At 32.8% G+C, this 16,289-nt stretch overlaps 2 protein-coding genes across 3 annotated transcripts; one reads left to right on the forward strand and one right to left on the reverse strand.

Annotated features, from left to right (window-relative positions):
- The first annotated feature begins 340 nt into the window (after window positions 1–340).
- Window positions 341–1,435, forward strand: LOC135849174 (trafficking protein particle complex subunit 4-like). 2 transcript variants are annotated; one of them, XM_065369462.1, is made up of 4 exons: window positions 341–500; window positions 570–744; window positions 823–1,101; window positions 1,175–1,435. In XM_065369462.1, exons 2-4 carry the CDS (start codon window positions 570–572, stop codon window positions 1,372–1,374), a joined length of 654 nt encoding a protein of 217 aa, XP_065225534.1. In that variant the 5' UTR covers window positions 341–500; the 3' UTR covers window positions 1,375–1,435. The 2 variants fall into 2 exon arrangements, with proteins under 2 accessions (XP_065225534.1, XP_065225535.1); XM_065369463.1 differs by lacking the exon at window positions 570–744 and having other exon boundaries at window positions 354–500.
- An 80-nt stretch (window positions 1,436–1,515) lies between these two features.
- Window positions 1,516–15,547, reverse strand: LOC135849171 (hemicentin-1-like). The gene is made up of 8 exons (XM_065369453.1): window positions 15,370–15,547; window positions 9,639–9,786; window positions 9,396–9,547; window positions 9,145–9,276; window positions 8,810–8,971; window positions 2,444–2,628; window positions 2,073–2,346; window positions 1,516–1,981 (listed from the first exon to the last, which is right to left on the reverse strand). Exons 1-8 carry the CDS (start codon window positions 15,410–15,412, stop codon window positions 1,752–1,754), a joined length of 1,326 nt encoding a protein of 441 aa, XP_065225525.1. The 5' UTR covers window positions 15,413–15,547; the 3' UTR covers window positions 1,516–1,751.
- Window positions 15,548–16,289: the final 742 nt, after the last annotated feature.

Here is a 16,289-nt window from a genome sequence, read left to right on the forward strand (position 1 = left end):
TCAACGTTTTAATTAGTTTACAATATAATATATTATAATAATATTATAATTTCAAAAAAAAATTAAAATAATTCATTCTCATCTCTGCGCTATCAGCTTATCAGTAAATGGTAATAAATATTAGGGGTCCCCAAAGAAGAAATTCTGTGATTGGAAAACGATGATTTCGTTTTATTTAGTAAGTAGCCCACAATCGTAATAAGTAAGATTAAAAATGTAATTTTTAAAATACTTTAAGATGATTATTTCTATTGTTTATGAATTAAAATGAGTAAATATTTTTAAAAAGTTGAAAATCTTCAAATGTCCAAAAATGTTGAAGTGCCATTTTTGAGCACCACTCAACGCCGAAAACACAACAAACAACAATCTTATCAATTGGAAATTGTTCAAAAATAAAATTTCAAAATTGAATTGAATGTAATAATTTCTACTCAAAATGCTCAAATATTGAATAATTTATTCATTTTAAATGGAAGAATCATCGACCAACTGTGATAGTAAGTATTCAACATATCAAACCCATCTTCACCAGTGAAACATCAGCCTAATTTATTGTTTTCTTACAGATGATAATCTATAGCTTTTATATAGTTTCAAAATCCGGTGGTTTAATCTTTAATTACGATCATGTAACTCCGAAAGTAGAAATAGAACAAACTTTCAGCTATCCTTTAGATTTCAAACTATCCAATGAGAATAAAAGAGTGGTAGTATCATACGGACAACGAGATGGAATCGTGGGTCAATATCCATTCTTTCCGTTTAATTTTCCAATTCTATATGTACAATACATAAATCTCTAATCGTCTATTTTTACAGTTGGTCACGTCTTAATGTCAGTAAATGGAATAACAGTCACCGGACAACTACTCGAAGATGGTAGAGATGTATTCGAGTTGTTGGAAAATTCCGAAAATTACCCTCTAAGTTTGAAATTTGGCAGACCCAAGATGACCACAAACGAGAAGATATTTTTAGCCAGTATGTTCTATCCGTTATTCGCTATCGCTAGTCAATTAAGCCCTGAACCGAAAAGCTCTGGGATTGAAATGCTCGAAGCTGATACGTTCAAATTGCATTGTTTTCAAACTCTAACAGGTGAAGTGTTTGAGGAACGTTTTCAACGAAACGAGTGTTTCATTTTTAGTAATTTGAATGTGTTTTGTTTCAGGTGTCAAGTTTATTATCGTAGCAGAACCTACGGAATTTACATTGGATGCTTTACTAAAGAAGATCTACGAATTATACGCCGATTATGTGTTGAAGAATCCGTTTTATTCTTTGGAAATGCCAATACGATGCGAATTGTTTGATCAGAATTTGCACGCTTTGTTGGAACAAGTTGATAAATCAGGGTTAACTAATCTATAAGTTTTGTTACTTTTATACATATTTGAAATTTGAATGTTAATAAATCGTTTCATTTTCATAATCTGTTGTTTCTGTTTCTCTTCAGTTTCATTCTAATTCATTTTTTTTTTTTTTTTTTAAATAAAACATACCTACACAATATAAAACGAGTAAAAAAATATATTTATTTTCAACATTTTAAAACAACTTGGGAATGTGAACTGACCAATCGAATTTTCCATCGCACTGCTTCAAAAAAAAAAAAAAAAAAAACGAACGAACGACCTGAGAATAACATCTCCAATCTCGTAATAATAACAAAGAAAATCCGATCCCATCGCTAATAAAATCATTTTGATTACAGGTAAACCTCGAAGCGTATTGAATTCACAATATTCTTAAAATAAAATAGTACATCTAATAAACGTAACAATAAAATACAAAAAATACGATTTGATTATTCTAGTTGCCGAACTTAATAAAATTGGTTCTTTTCTCGTCTTGAATAAAAGCTCATCCGAAGAATTACTATTTCCTCCCGGATTCATTAATTCTGCTTTGACCGAATACTTCGTCTGCGGTTTTAAATTATCAATGGTACAGTGGGTTTTATTAGTGTTGGAGATTTCTGCACGAACGAAAACACACCAGTTTTATTGATCAATTCGTTAAAAAAAAAAAAAAAAGAGGTAAATGCTACAGTTGTTATTATTACTAACTTTTATTCCTACAGGTGATTAGTTTGGCCTTTTTCCATTTCTCTTCGTAGCTGCAATACGTGTACTCGGTGTAGAACATTTTGCATACGAATTCATAAGAGGGGTAAGGTTGTACGCTGATGATGACCGAAGTGTGGTAAACATCGTGAATTAGGAGTTTAGGAGTTTCGGGTTTATCAATCGATTGTAATTCGATGTTGATGGTTTGCATTCCGAATGGATTAGCTGCTTCGCAAATGTATTCTCCTAGAACTCCGCTGTTGGCGTAGAATATCTGAAATTTGATCAATTTAATTTTATAAATCGAATACCTACACTTAAGTCCTGATTGTATATTAATTTTGAATCAAAAATGAAATCAATTTATTTACCTCTAATATACTAATGTTATCCTCGTTATAGATTTTCAAATTGTCAATTTTCGGATCAATCGGTTTGTTATCTCTGTACCAAATGAAATACGCAGTAGGGTGAGCGATTACTTGGCAAGTAAGGTTTCGACTCTCAGATCGGAATCCATACACGGTGATGTTTTTTTCCAATGCAACCGGTTTATCTACACGTCCATGTGTAAATATAATTTCATTATTGTCTTATTTGAAGTAAAGTTAGATAAAGCACGAAAAGAATTCACCAGGATGTCCATTAGATGCATACCTATTTACTTTTTGACCTTCAAAAACAAAATTTCATGCGAGTTTTGATCTCGAGGTAGGTACTTCTTGCTACAAATCCCATACTTGGAGTAGGTATTGAATATCGCCTTTCTCCCCCTCCCCCCAACACTTGAAATTGAAATATATTCAGAATAACTTTTGAAAACATAAAAAGTTGTTTCAAGGGTCATTCTGAAGCCTCCAAGATTTTCTCCATTTCCTTAGAGATTTCAAATCGTTTTGGGAGGATTAAAAATGAATTTAAGCACCCAAAACATTAGTCGTTGCTCATTTGGTACCCTCTCGACTTTTTCAGATGGTTACTGCAAAATTCCAGGAGTGTGAGTTCAAAAACGAATTTTTGACCACCCCAGCGATTTAAAATTTATGGAGAAATTTGAAAATTCTCTGGAGGCTCTAAAAAGGTCAAATTGAGATTGTTTTCGAGTCAACTGATCAAGTAGGCATTCTAGACGATATCTTGTCAGAAAATCCTCTCGTTATGTACCTTCTTCGAAAATTGAATTTTTTTGTTTTTTTTTGGAATTTTTCAATCAGCCAAAAATTTACTTTTGAACTCGTGCTCCTCGAATTTCGCAGTAACCACCTGAAATAGTCGAAGGGGTGCCCAATAAGCACCAACCAAAGTTATAGGGCTACAAGGTCCATTTTGGAACCTTTCTAGAGCAATTTGGAATTTCTGGAAAAATTTGAGAAATTGCTGGAGGCTCCAGAATGGCCTAAAAAACTGGCATTGTAAATATGTGGAGACTAATCCGAGGGAATAATTCACATTGGTTCACGTTGCTAAAAAAAATCTACATTTATGAAAAAGTTCAAAAATTGCCCTAAAACATCTTTTTTTGAATTTTCAAAAATTTGTTAAAAATCCAAAAATGGACTTAGGCACTTGAAATTTTGGTTTCTGAGGTTTCAAGACATGTTTTTCTGATCTGGCTTAGTTTCGTTCAAATCGAAGAGTGCGAATTCAATCTTAGGGTTATTTTACGCCAAATCAGCTCGGTTTTGGATTTTAATTTGCTATTTTATTTACTTACTCCGATTTTGCTAAAAAAAAAAAGTTTGCAGGTTCCTTATACTTACTTGTGGAGATCGAAAATCACTATTTTTGGCTCCCCAGCCACTATCAGGGTAGATTTGAGGCCTGGGGGGGGGGTTGCTTTTTAAACAATTGAAATTTCTCGTTTTAATACCCAATTTTGGATTTTAATTGTTCGGTGCTGTTGAAACCTGCAGAAAAGCTGTTTATTGCGTTTTAAAGGTAATTGAGAGTATGTAGTTTCAAAAATATTCGCAAAAAATTCCAAAATTTCAAAGTTGAACTTGTTTTGAAAGCTCAATTTTCAAAAACTAGCCAAATTTTGGGGCTGCGATTTGAAAATTTGAAAACAATCCAAGAAGCATACATCTATGATATTTTATGAACTTTTTCGTGAAAGGATTTTCAAAATCATGGAAGGGGGGTGAACAAAATCCATAAATTTTGGTCAAAATGTAAAAAAAAAGTCAAATATTGTGTGACATATCGTTTTATATCGCCCAATACGAATATTAGGTTATTTTTCCAATTCGACCCCTCTAACGCCCTCATTAGTCTCTCAAATTTCCTGAAAATTGAAAAAATCGCGTGACATACGAAACTTATCAACTTATTTTTTTGATTCAGATCTTCGTCCAGTCATTTTAGCAAAATTTTTGGTCAAATCTCGAAAAAATGAGGGGGAAGGCTGAATTTCACATTATTTGTTCAGATTGGTCTCTAAAACAACCCATCAAAAGTTGCAACTCGCAACTTGCTGGCTACCCCCGCATGAAGTCATTAACCTTTGCCGATACACATTTTTCGGCTGTATCCCGTTCAAGAGGAAAAATTTTCGAACAAAAATTGTTCTACGCTAAATTTCCTGTAATCATGAATCATGACCAGTTCAGTTGAAATATATTTTTCGATTTTTGGTGAATTTTTGAAAATCATATTTACGCCAAAAATGAGGAAAAAATCAAAATTTCACCGAATTGAGATATAAAGCTGATAAATTTGGGACATAGCCTATTTTCGACCTACCAAATCGATTGGAAACGATTTCAAACCGTTTTGAGCACTTCTGGAGCCTCCAGCAGATTTTTGAAACTTGAAATTCCCACAAAATTTCATCAAGTGAAGTTGGAAACCTGAAATTCCGTCTGTAAACTAATTTCAATACGCTAGGGAGTCGACTGCAAGTAGATTACAAGTCGTTTTGGAGCCTTTAGCGAGTTTTTGGACATTACTGGAGTCTCCAGTAAACTTTTGAAACTTGCAATTTCTACAAAATTTCCTCAAATGGAGTTGAAAAGCTGAAAGTTGATTCGTATAGATTTTGTGTCATTTTTTGAAAAACAGAAGTTTCTAAGAACCTGCCGGAGACTCCAAAACTGATTGAAACTACCTTCGATCTACCTCAGAATAATGTCAAAAATGAAATGTCTCTTTTGGCAAAATTTCATGGAAATTTCGAGCATTGAAAAATCTGCTGGAGGCTCCGGTAATTTCCAAAAAGTCGCTGGAGGCTCCAAAACGACTTGAAATCTACCGATAGTCGATTTCATAACGTATTGAAAATTAGTTTACAGAGTGAATTTTAGCTTTCCAACTGCTTTTTATGAAATTTCAAGTTTTTAAAATCTGGTGGAGGCACTAGGAATTTTTGAAAAGTCGCTGGAGGCTCCAAAATGACTTAAAATCTACTTGTAGTCGACTCCCTAGCGTATTGAAATTAGTTTACAGAATGAAATTTATCTTTCCAAACCGCTTTTGATGAAATTTTGTGGAAATTTCATGTTTCAAAAATCTACTGGAGGCTCCAAGAATTTTTAGAAAGTTGCTGGTGGCCTCAAAATGACTCAAACCCACCAGCAGTCAACTTACGTAATAGCGTGTTTCTGTTTAAATTGGATTGCAGCGTAAATGTCAGGTTTCCAACTTCACTTTTGATGAAATTTTGTGGGAATTTCAAGTTTCAAAAATCTGCTGGAGGCTCCAGAAGTGCTCAAAACGGTTTGAAATTGTTTTCAATCGATTTGGCAGGTCGAAAATAAGGTATGACCCAAATTTATCAGCTTTATATCTCAATTCGGTGAATTTTTGATTTTTTCCTCATTTTTTGCCAAAATTTGATTTTCAAAAATTCACGAAAAATCGAAAAATATATTTCAGGTGAGCTGGTCATGATTCATGATTACAGGAAATTTGACGTGGAATAATTTTAGTTCAATTACTTTTTTCCCTCTGACCAGGGTTGGCAAGTAGACTATATAGTCTACTTTACACGCTTTGTCTACGTGTAAACAATGTTACTGTAGACAACGATAGTTTACATGTAGGCATTGTAGACTATGTAAACTATGTTAACTATGTAAACTACAAAGTAAAACTGTTTTATGTTTTAGAATAAAGCCTTTGTTACATGGATTTTGGCAGAAGATTTTAAAAATTTGTGATTAAAATCCAAAAAGTGTTCAAAAACGAGACATACTTACTTTGCAAAAAAGCTACCTATACTTTTCATTTTTGGCAATTCTTAGCCCATCTAATTCTTGAAAAAAAATGAAAATGTTTAGCAATATTGTCAAGCTGAAAAGCGAGAATTTGACAATTTTAGCAAAACACAGCATTTTTCCAATTTTTTTCTCGAAAAATGAGATTTTTTTGCATTTCTCGGGTAAAAAAATGAAACTTTTGAAGAATTTGTAGAAAAAAAGGCTTTTAATGTGTTTGCAAAAAATGAAAATTTTTAGCAATTTGGCTGAAAAAATTAGAATTTTCATCAATTTTTGAAAAAAAGCAAGTAGGTACTTACTTTATTTTTGACAACTTTTGGAAGGGAAAAAACTTGAAAAAAGCCAAACTGACAATTTTAGCAGAAGTAGATATCGTCAATTATTAGTGAGAAAATTATACTTTTTCACAATCTTTGTCGAAAATACAAGATTTGTTTTCTTCAATTTTTCAGTTAAAAAGTGAGGGTAAATTTTTACAAAATAAACGACAATTTTTAGCAAGAAGGGAGATTATTTGGGAATACACAACTTCAAAGTTGGCATACATTACACATAGTCTACAGGAAGTCTACTTTACATGAAGTTTACATAGATTACACGACAAATGTAGACTATGTAGACAAAGATAGTCTACGCGTAGAGAACCAACCCTGCCTCTGACCCTTCATTTCGGCGATATAGCCGAAAAAAGGAAGATTATTGACAAAGGTTAATGATCTATTTCGGAGGTAGCCGACATATTGCGGGGGTGCAACTTTGGTAAAAATATTTTCGAGTCTACCGGTAATCGACTTCACGTTTTAAATTGTCGATTTTCTCTTTTAAAAACAATTTTCATAAAATTGACAACTTTACCCCCTCCTCAGTAAGGTTTAAATCGCCATTTAGGGGAAAGCTGAACTGGTCATGCTGATAGGAAATTTAGCATAGAACAATTTTTGTTCGAACATTTTTCCTCTTGGACCCTCCATTTCATCGATACAGCCAAAAAACGTGTATCGGCAAAGGTTAATGACCTCTTGCGGGGTGCAACTTTTGATGGGTTGTTTTAGAGACCAATCTGAACAAATTATGTGAAATTCAGCCTTCTAACGTTACATTATTGCGAAAATATTCAATTCAAATAAATATTACTTAACTATCGCAGAGCAAATACCCCCCCCTTCCAGAAAAAATTAACTCTTGAAAAAAAAATGTTGAATTATATAACTACCAACATTATTCAATGTTTTGTTCACTTTTTTGTGTTCAATGTAACGATTCCATCATATCTCTGTCTTATCTTTCGTACTTTTTACAAAAAAAAATCCGAGTGATATGTATTTTTACGTAGGTACAACGGAAATGAATTCGTCATCGTTATAATGAGTTAATAAGTCAGTATACGAATATGCTACCAAAGCAGACTTGATTGATAAGATTATGAGAAATACAGACTCCGCACAGAGATTTTATCGAGCTAAGAAATTGTTCGTAGCTGACAGTCAAACGAGGTTCAACGACAGGGAAAGAGATATTCACTGTTCAGGGAAAAAAAAGGCAATACGATTTCTAATTTTTTTAAATGATGATTTTATACTGAAAATTTGGAAGTTTTCAATTGATTTGGTTTAATTTGTAATGTTTTTAAAATTATTGATTTTTCCATCTTCAAAAATTTTTGAAAATTTAAAAATTATTAATTATTTCGAAAGAAGCAAGGGCCATACTCCTGCCCCCTCCTCCTCCCCCATCATTCAGTATTATAAAAATAGAATCTGTGGACTTTGGTTACGAGTAGAATATCTATTTTTTTCCCTTCAAATTCATTCTCTCTGTACGTGTCTTTTTAGCCCCTCACTTTTCTCAAAATTGGGAGGTTTTCAATTTTTTCTATTTTTTTGCGTCACTGAAACAGGAAAATATTTTGTAATGCAGTGGTACCAATTTTTTTATCATTTCCCCCAATTTCTAAAAATCGAAAAAATTTCACAAGTTTTTGGCTAGGGACCTATTTTCTTCAATTTTTTGAAATCGAGGAAAAAATGATCAAAAAGTTGGCACTACTGCGTTCCAAAATATTTCCTCAGTTTCAGAAATGATATCTTTTAATATTTTAGCATAATTAATGCGAAATATTTGCAAAGAAAAGATTTTCAAAACACGACTTTATCCAAAAATAAGCAATTTTAAAATTTTCAACCGTTCAGTAGAACCCTAAAAGCGGTCTTGGATTTTGATTGCAAGAGCATAAATCGAAGCAGAATCTCAAATACTTTCATTCGAGACATCGAGACTGTGTCATTTTCCCCAAAACAGGTTGTGTAACGTTAGGAGCGAAAAAACTACGATTTTTTCAAAAATGCACCCTCTTTGAGGGCCCAAATTTCACCTCCCTGAACACCTCCAGAGCTAAAAAAATTTCTCAGTAACTTTCAACTCAAAATGAAGATCTCTGCTGACTTTCGTCCAAATTCGTCGATTTTTTTTTCGCAATTTACCCTACTGGACACCCTGTTTTAAATTTTTTTCACTACTTACGTCGAACTTTGAGTCGAAATACTAATTCGGCATCTCTATTTTGTAAGATTTTCTGAAATGCTCGACATGTGTACGTTCCAGATTCCTTCCAGGTGGTATCAGCTATTTTCAGAGAGACCCCTTGCATGCTGTACTTAGATGATGGATACATTGGCAGCATGGCTACGAATAAAAGTTAATAATTAACCCAATGATAAAAGTAGGCATATCTATCCTATCCTCCAATTAAAAATATGTATCATGCCGGTATCTAATATCTATAACACTGTGCACGAGTGCATTCAGCAACTAAAATATTCAAGGTTAAGTTACGTTAGGTTGGGTTATATTCGTACCAGCTATAAGTTCATCGTTAAAGTACCACGATATTTCTGGGGTTGGTTCGCCATCTGGCAAACAATCGAGAACAGCTTCGGTTCCTTCATTTACTACTATTTCTGTGGTGGTATTTTCAAATGTGGCTGGTTCTGAAAATTTCATAATTCAATCGTAGCTTTATTAGCTCTTCGCTATGTTTATCAGCATCCTATTTACACATAGGCTGCAAACTCTGCAGGAATAGGTACCTATATAAGTATGTGCTTACTTATCACAATTAGTTCGAATGCTTTGCTGTATTTCTTGCCTCTGATGTTCGTCGTACAATTATAAAACCCTTTATGCTCTTTTCGAATTTTATTAAATTTCAACTGCAGAACATTTTCCAAAGGTTTCTTCACAGCAGAAACACCCGGAATTCTATAAATATTTGCTCAAAATTAATAAAATGATGTGTTAAGTAAAGATCTACATATAATAGTAATTTTGAAATATTCAAGATCACACATACGATCCAGTATTCACATCACGTCCGGTTGGATTCAACCATATTTTATCGCCTTCTCCTTCGCATTTCACGTTGTAATTTTCGTTCACATATTGAATCACTTGGAGCCAAGGAGGCTGTAATTTTAATTCTGCTGATATTCCCAATGGTTCTGGAAATGAAATTTAAATCTTAGGTACCTACTTGACTAATATCAAATAAAATGAAATGTAAATGGTATGAAAAAAAATCAAGTAACTAGGCCCCCAGTACTTATGGAAAAGTAGACCTATTCGGATTTTTTTTCAAAAGGCTTTCAAATTTCTCATTACACAATTTTTCTCAATACATCGAAACGAAAATATTTCCATAAACTTAATTCGAGTATGTACAATTTAAGGTTATTATTTTTCGTAGGTACGTAAACAAGACCTTTATGGCCGATAAAAAAAAAATAAAAATAGATTAATGTCAACGTCAACCGCGTTGAACTTGCAAAATAAACACGTCGAAGAAGGGACTTTCATCGTTTCTGCAAAAGCGACTCAACGTCGCCGACGAATTGATTTTCCAAACTTAAGGCGCCATTTAGAAAATGATGCCGATTACTTTCTATAATTTATAAGCAACAAATTTTATCGATTAATTTATAGGTACCTATCTGTCGAAGTAGGTCACTCAGATTTCCCATAATGATTATCTATATCTACCCACCTATTTTTATTTTCACTTTTATTTTTTTTGCATTTTTCAATCATTTTCATTTCTATATTCATAAGTTGGCGTGCTGGAAGTATAACGAAGGCTGGATTACAAAACGATACTTCTCTCTCCTCTTTTCACAAAACGTGATCTATTTTAAGATACGAAATTATTGACAGTGCCAATTTATTACCTAATTCCTACTTATAGACCATACCGATTTATTTTGATGGACAGTTTAGTCGTGAAAATGAAGCGAGATGGATTTTTTGAAGTTCATTGTAAGTGTTTGAGACCTTCTGTTTAATTGAAACTTAAGCCTGAGTCTGATGAAATTGAAACGTCTGATTCCTACCTATATCTACACTTTTTGGAGGGATTTTAAAATAAATACTTCATTGAAATACTTGCAGAAAACTCAACACAAAATATAAAAATCACTCGCAATAAGATCAAAGTCTGCAGGAACTTGGAGTATTTTTTTTTTTTTTTGCAAATAACTCTAAAAGTCATATTTTTAAAAATAATCATGTAGGCTGTATAAACTATCGATCGAGGCAGGGAGCGAAGAGCCGAAGAAGGAAATGAGCGACCACCCGGAATAATGGCCATGATGCTTCAATTGAATAAGCAAATATGTAGATAAAACTTTGAGGAAGATCAAAAGTATAGCTGGGTACACAGTTTATGGCTAAAGATTCATAGATTTCGGGAGGAGGCAGGGAAAGCAGAAATTATGGCCAAAATTCATGGAATGATGTTTTAAAAAATAGTAAAAAATTTGCAACTCAAAATTGAGCTGAATTCTCACATTCTTTATTTTACTTACATAAATTGAAAACGCAAAAAAAATGAAAAAATTTCAAGTATGAAGTTTCATACTTTAACCGGCTTTTTTCAAAAATGCTTGAATTGTCAAATTTTTTCTTCATACTTATTTTTTTCAAGTCCTGCCAAAAGAAAAGTGACGTTTGAAGGGAAATCAAAAGAGCGTCCTTCAAGAGGACTAAAACTTCAAAAAAAATAAATAAATTGAAAAGCTGTTGAAAAATTCATAAATTAGCTTTTCTTTGTAAGAAATGAGAAAAAAGGCTGGGAATTTATTTTCCAATGCCATTAACAGTTCAAAAAATTTCTATTTTTATTGAATTTTTCAGTGAATTGGAAAATGTTGACCAGCTACCTTTAAAATGAATTCATTTTTACGAATTTTTGACGATTTTTTAATATTTTTTAGAAATATCCTAGCTTTACTTCGTGCCAATTTATTGAAAAAAAAAAAAAATTCTAACAACTTGTACAGCTTGAAAAAAAGAACGAGGAAAATGTTATTTTTTTTTTTTGAAAAATCTAAAAAAAAATTCATGGAATACATTTCAACATGTTTATCAGGGATAGACAGGGAAGGGGTAGAGGGGTCAGAACTCTTCAAAATCTCCCCTTCCCCCTCTTTTATCGAATGATAGGGCGAAAAAATGTTCGAAAACACCCGATATTAAAATTTTAACTACCCAAACTAGTTCATTTTTAGATTTTTGGCGAATTTTTTAATCTTAAAAATGTTTATTTTTCAATGAAAACAAAATTTTCAGATGAAGTATTCCTCCAGTGAAGTTGACGGGGATTTTTTAATCAATTTCAATCCCCCCCCCCTTCACCACCATTTGAATCCGAATTTCACCGATTTCTCAGACGACTTGGAGCCTACATACAACGATAAGTCAATTTTCTCCATAAATGTTGGAAATCCCATAGAAGACATTGAAATCGATTCAGATAGGTGAGACTTCCATCTTTACAATTAAAGTACCTACCTACCTACAATTTTGAGTTCATCTTGAAACCCCCCTATTTTTAGTTTTTAGTGGATTCCATTTCTATCCGGATAGGAATAAGTTACTTCAAAGTTTCAAATCTCAAAAATAAGAACTAAGAATAAAAATATCAGAAATAGTCAAATTGGCTTCACATTTCGGTTTCAAGAATTCAATTCTGATAAGGGATTAAATTTCCATCAATTTTCCTAAAAAAATTCTCAATATTGCAAAACATGAATTTTCAAAAAAAATTGTTAAAAACCGAAAAATCAATTCAAACAGCTAAAATTTTGGTTACAGGATTTTTATAACACACCTTTTCTGAAAAAATCAATTTTTTCGAGATCGAAATCAAATTCTTGGTCAACCAAATCAATTTGTCCGACCTTGATAAAATTTGAAAAAAATTATTTTGAAAATCAAAATTGTTTTAAAGGCTCTAGATAGGCTGAAATTTGTAAATAATGAAATTTGATTTTGAGAGATTATACTACAAATAATTGAAGGGCTTAGGGTAAGAACAAAGTCAGCTGTATTTTTCGTTTTTTGTGAAAAATCCAGAAAAAACTTTCAGTTTCAATTTTCTGATAACTTTGAATAAATATTTGCATCACGAGAGGAATTCCCTCGGGCCAAATTTTATCAAAAATTATCAAAAACTTGAAACGATAAAGTTTTTCTATCGATTTTCCACAAAAAATTAAAAATACAGTCGACTTGTTTTCACCTCACGTACTTTATGTAATTCGGAATCAAATCTACATAAAGCTTCTGAAAAGTATTCAATTTTCTATTTAAAATTTACATTTTAGATTCGAGGAAAAACATACACAGTTTTCTATCAAATAAGACGTTCTCAAAACTCAAAAATCCGTGTATCTAAAATCAAAACGCCAATTTCCGCGAATAAAATTTCCATTGGAGGGAAGAGGGAAGGGAAGGGAGGGTTCAGAAAAGTCCTTTCTGCAGCCATGAATTTCAATTCCTTGAAATCAGAAGCAGACAGGCATTTTGAAAATGATATAAGAAAGTGAATACGAGTATCTATTTTTCATTTCAAAATCCAGTTTTTTGGAACGCTGCATCTAAAAAAGGTTAAATTCAGAAAATCAGCCCTGGTCAATTTTTTCAATTTTTTTTATGTACTTTCATTTTGGATATTTTTTGTTCAAATGGTGCGAAATTTGGCTTCAAAGTACTTGGCAAAAATGCTCCTGAATTTTCTCAATTTTTTTCAAGGGAGGGAGAGGGGAAGGTTGACTTCTAAAATCGATTTTACAATAATTTCAAAAATTACCTTAATTCCCACTTTCGTACCAATTTTCTACACTTTTTGAGCAGTAAACCCTGCCTCATTGTCCGAAAAAGCACATTTCGACTGCATTTTTTGCCCTCGAGATAACTTCATTCGGTCGAGATTTTTTTGTAATTGCCATATTTAGATTCAGCCAGTCAAATCACTCCAATTTTTACTCTTTTTGCGATGATTCAGCTAAATTTCAAACAATTCTTTTATCACCCTGAAATCTGCAATTTTTCATGAAAAATTTATCAAAAAATCAAATTTTGAGGAAACTCCTCCTCTCAGAAAATCAGTCCATGTATAAATCTCGAATTAATATTCAGAGCGAGCAGAGCTGTGCCAAAATGCACTTTTTGAAGTTTAGCTCAGTTTTTCAAAATCCGATTTCAAGACTAGATTTTTCATAATAGTTATGCCAAATATTGAACTAAAAAAATATAAAAATCATGTTTTTGAGGTCATCTCTTTCCCTTCGTGGAGAAATCGGGTTTTGATGATGGCTTCTTGCTGCAGCTTTCCAACCATTCTCTTTAAAAAAAGGTGGTTAATTTCCTTTTAAAAGAAGAATGGACATTTTTGGGCTGGGAAAAAATAAAATTTTCCTTCAAAAATGACGTTCATAGAATCAAAAAGTTCATAAAATATCGAAAAATCAATTGAAATGGAGCAAACAAATTTTGGTTCTGAAAAGGGGCCCTGAGCAGCTCTTTCTGAAATCAAAATTTCATTAAAATTCGAATCATCAGACACTTTGAACTAATTTTTATGAGTGCCTGTTTTTCATTTCAAATTTTCATTTAATTTTTTTTTTTTTGGGGGGGGGGGTTAATTACTACATAATTACATCCTTCGTGAAGAGGTTCATATTATGGAGTTTGCTAGGTTATGTTTTTAGTTTTTGGAGACTTTTAAATTCTATGAAAAGTAGACAGACACCCCTAATGCCATAATATCGATTTGAAAATTTCAAACAACTTCCACCAAGGACTTAATCCAAACAGCCTGCCTAAAGAAGAATTTCACCACCTCATTTAAAGCTCATAATTGCAAATCGAACATTTAGATACCAACAATGTCTGTTTTTTACGTCTCTTTAAACATCACACGATCACCCTCTCCTCTCCTCTCACCTCACCTCCCCCATAAATACACTCAAAGTCGAACATATAAACATCAATTAACTTGTTGAAAAAAAATGAAAATAACATATTGGCCCAAATATTTTCGACTTCACACAAAAACCTGACGTTATAGTATATGACAGACCTTCATCCATCATACTTATCAACAGACAGAAGTTACTTTCAGTTTCCGTTACCTATAGAAGGTAACCAGGAATATAGTCGGGGCTTTCCACTTCCTTACAACAATGAAATTTATGCAAAGAAAAGGCTAATTAAAACAAACACGATAACCTGTTGACGATGCACATTCTTTGGCAAAAAGTCTAGTCGTGTGTTTTTTATCTGTAATAGCGATGCAATTTTTCCTTACATGAATGTTTATAAAATGGCATTCCCTACTATTACTATATACCAACAATACCTACGTCTGAAAGCGAACGAAATTGCTGATTATGGTTTTAATTAAAATACGAACTAGACTGAGATTGCGTTTTCCCAGGAAATGAGTCATTCAGAATCAGAATATAGTCTCAAATGAGGAATAAAAGCTGAAAAAATGTATCTAAATTTTATAGGGAATAGAAATGAAATTTGGTATTCGTAAATATCGTGATTTTAGGTATCACTGGAGGCATTTAAAAAAAATGAAATTTTCAACACGATTTTCAAAATCTTCAAAAAAGTCACCCATCGTAATCACCAAATCAATCACTCGATCAACCAATTAGCACATAAGTAAATACCCCAGCCAATCTTCCTAAATACAAACAAATACCACCCAAAGGCCAAACATATCAAAAATCACTTACCAAAGATCAAAATCACAATAATCAAACAACCACGAAATTTCATAACAGCAAAGAACGCGAATAATTGAAACCAAAACCCCTTCGATTCACATTTTTACAGTAGGTAAGTAGTAAAAAAAAAAGCGCGATACAGCAACGAGCTCGAATATCAGCGAACAAATGAATGACCTAAAATTGTTTAAAGTATTGTCACTATGGTAACGCTGATGATCGGCGATTTGAACGTGGGCCAAAAAATAGTTGCATTTTGAAGCATCGTTCGCGACGACGATTTTCTAAATTTATAAAATTCGTCGCCTCGATTGACCCAACAAATTACGAGAAAATTTATCCGCGGGAAAAATCAACCGCTCCTAATTACCTCTTGTTTTTCTCAGCTTCGCATTCCACCATCGTCATCATCGTCGTCGTGAACTCAAAGGAACGAATTCGAACGTCACTAGATTAAATTTTGGCATCGTTTTCTCAAACGATTCCTCGTACCTACTCGTAAAAATTCATTTTCTAAGAGTTATTGCAACATAAGCGTCGTCGAGTCGAAAGATTTGCAAAAAAATTACACGAATCGTTCAAAAAATTCGTCTTTTGTAGGCATCCTATGGTTTCTTCACAAAGGTTAATTTCATTGGTTTTTTTCAACGTCGCGTGATCGTCGATTGTAATTTTTAGAAAAACCATTTGTGATACTCATACTGGTTATTTTCGACGTAAATGAACTGTCAAGTTTTTTTTTTATTTATAGCTCTTTCAAAAAGGTACGCCTTTTTATGCGTGTGAAATGCTTTTCCACTTGTGACCGTGTCATTGTGTCGTATAGTAAAATATAATATCATGATTTTTTTCCCACTCCTTATTACAAACATGCTAATGCAATCCTTGTGTATCACGATCCCCCCTCCCTGAATTTTATTACGATACCG

The sequence above is a fragment of the Planococcus citri genome, chromosome 5 (genome assembly GCF_950023065.1).
Source record: "Planococcus citri chromosome 5, ihPlaCitr1.1, whole genome shotgun sequence".
In the NCBI taxonomy this organism is placed as follows: Eukaryota; Metazoa; Arthropoda; class Insecta; order Hemiptera; family Pseudococcidae; genus Planococcus; species Planococcus citri.

What these genes read in the sequence shown, in the direction of transcription:
- LOC135849174 (XM_065369462.1), top strand. Translation starts at nt 570, where the DNA reads ATGATAATCTATAGCTTTTATATAGTTTCAAAATCCGGTGGTTTAATC. An exon ending in ACAACGAGATGGAATCGTGG is followed by an intron (nt 745 to 822) that starts GTCAATATCCAT and finishes CTATTTTTACAG; the next exon opens with TTGGTCACGTCTTAATGTCA. An exon ending in TTGTTTTCAAACTCTAACAG is followed by an intron (nt 1,102 to 1,174) that starts GTGAAGTGTTTG and finishes GTTTTGTTTCAG; the next exon opens with GTGTCAAGTTTATTATCGTA.
- LOC135849171 (XM_065369453.1), bottom strand. Translation starts at nt 15,412, where the DNA reads ATGAAATTTCGTGGTTGTTTGATTATTGTGATTTTGATCTTTG. An exon ending in ATTCGAACTAATTGTGATAA is followed by an intron (nt 9,277 to 9,395) that starts GTAAGCACATAC and finishes TGAAATTTTCAG; the next exon opens with AACCAGCCACATTTGAAAAT. An exon ending in AATCACCTGTAGGAATAAAA is followed by an intron (nt 1,982 to 2,072) that starts GTTAGTAATAAT and finishes TCGTTCGTGCAG; the next exon opens with AAATCTCCAACACTAATAAA.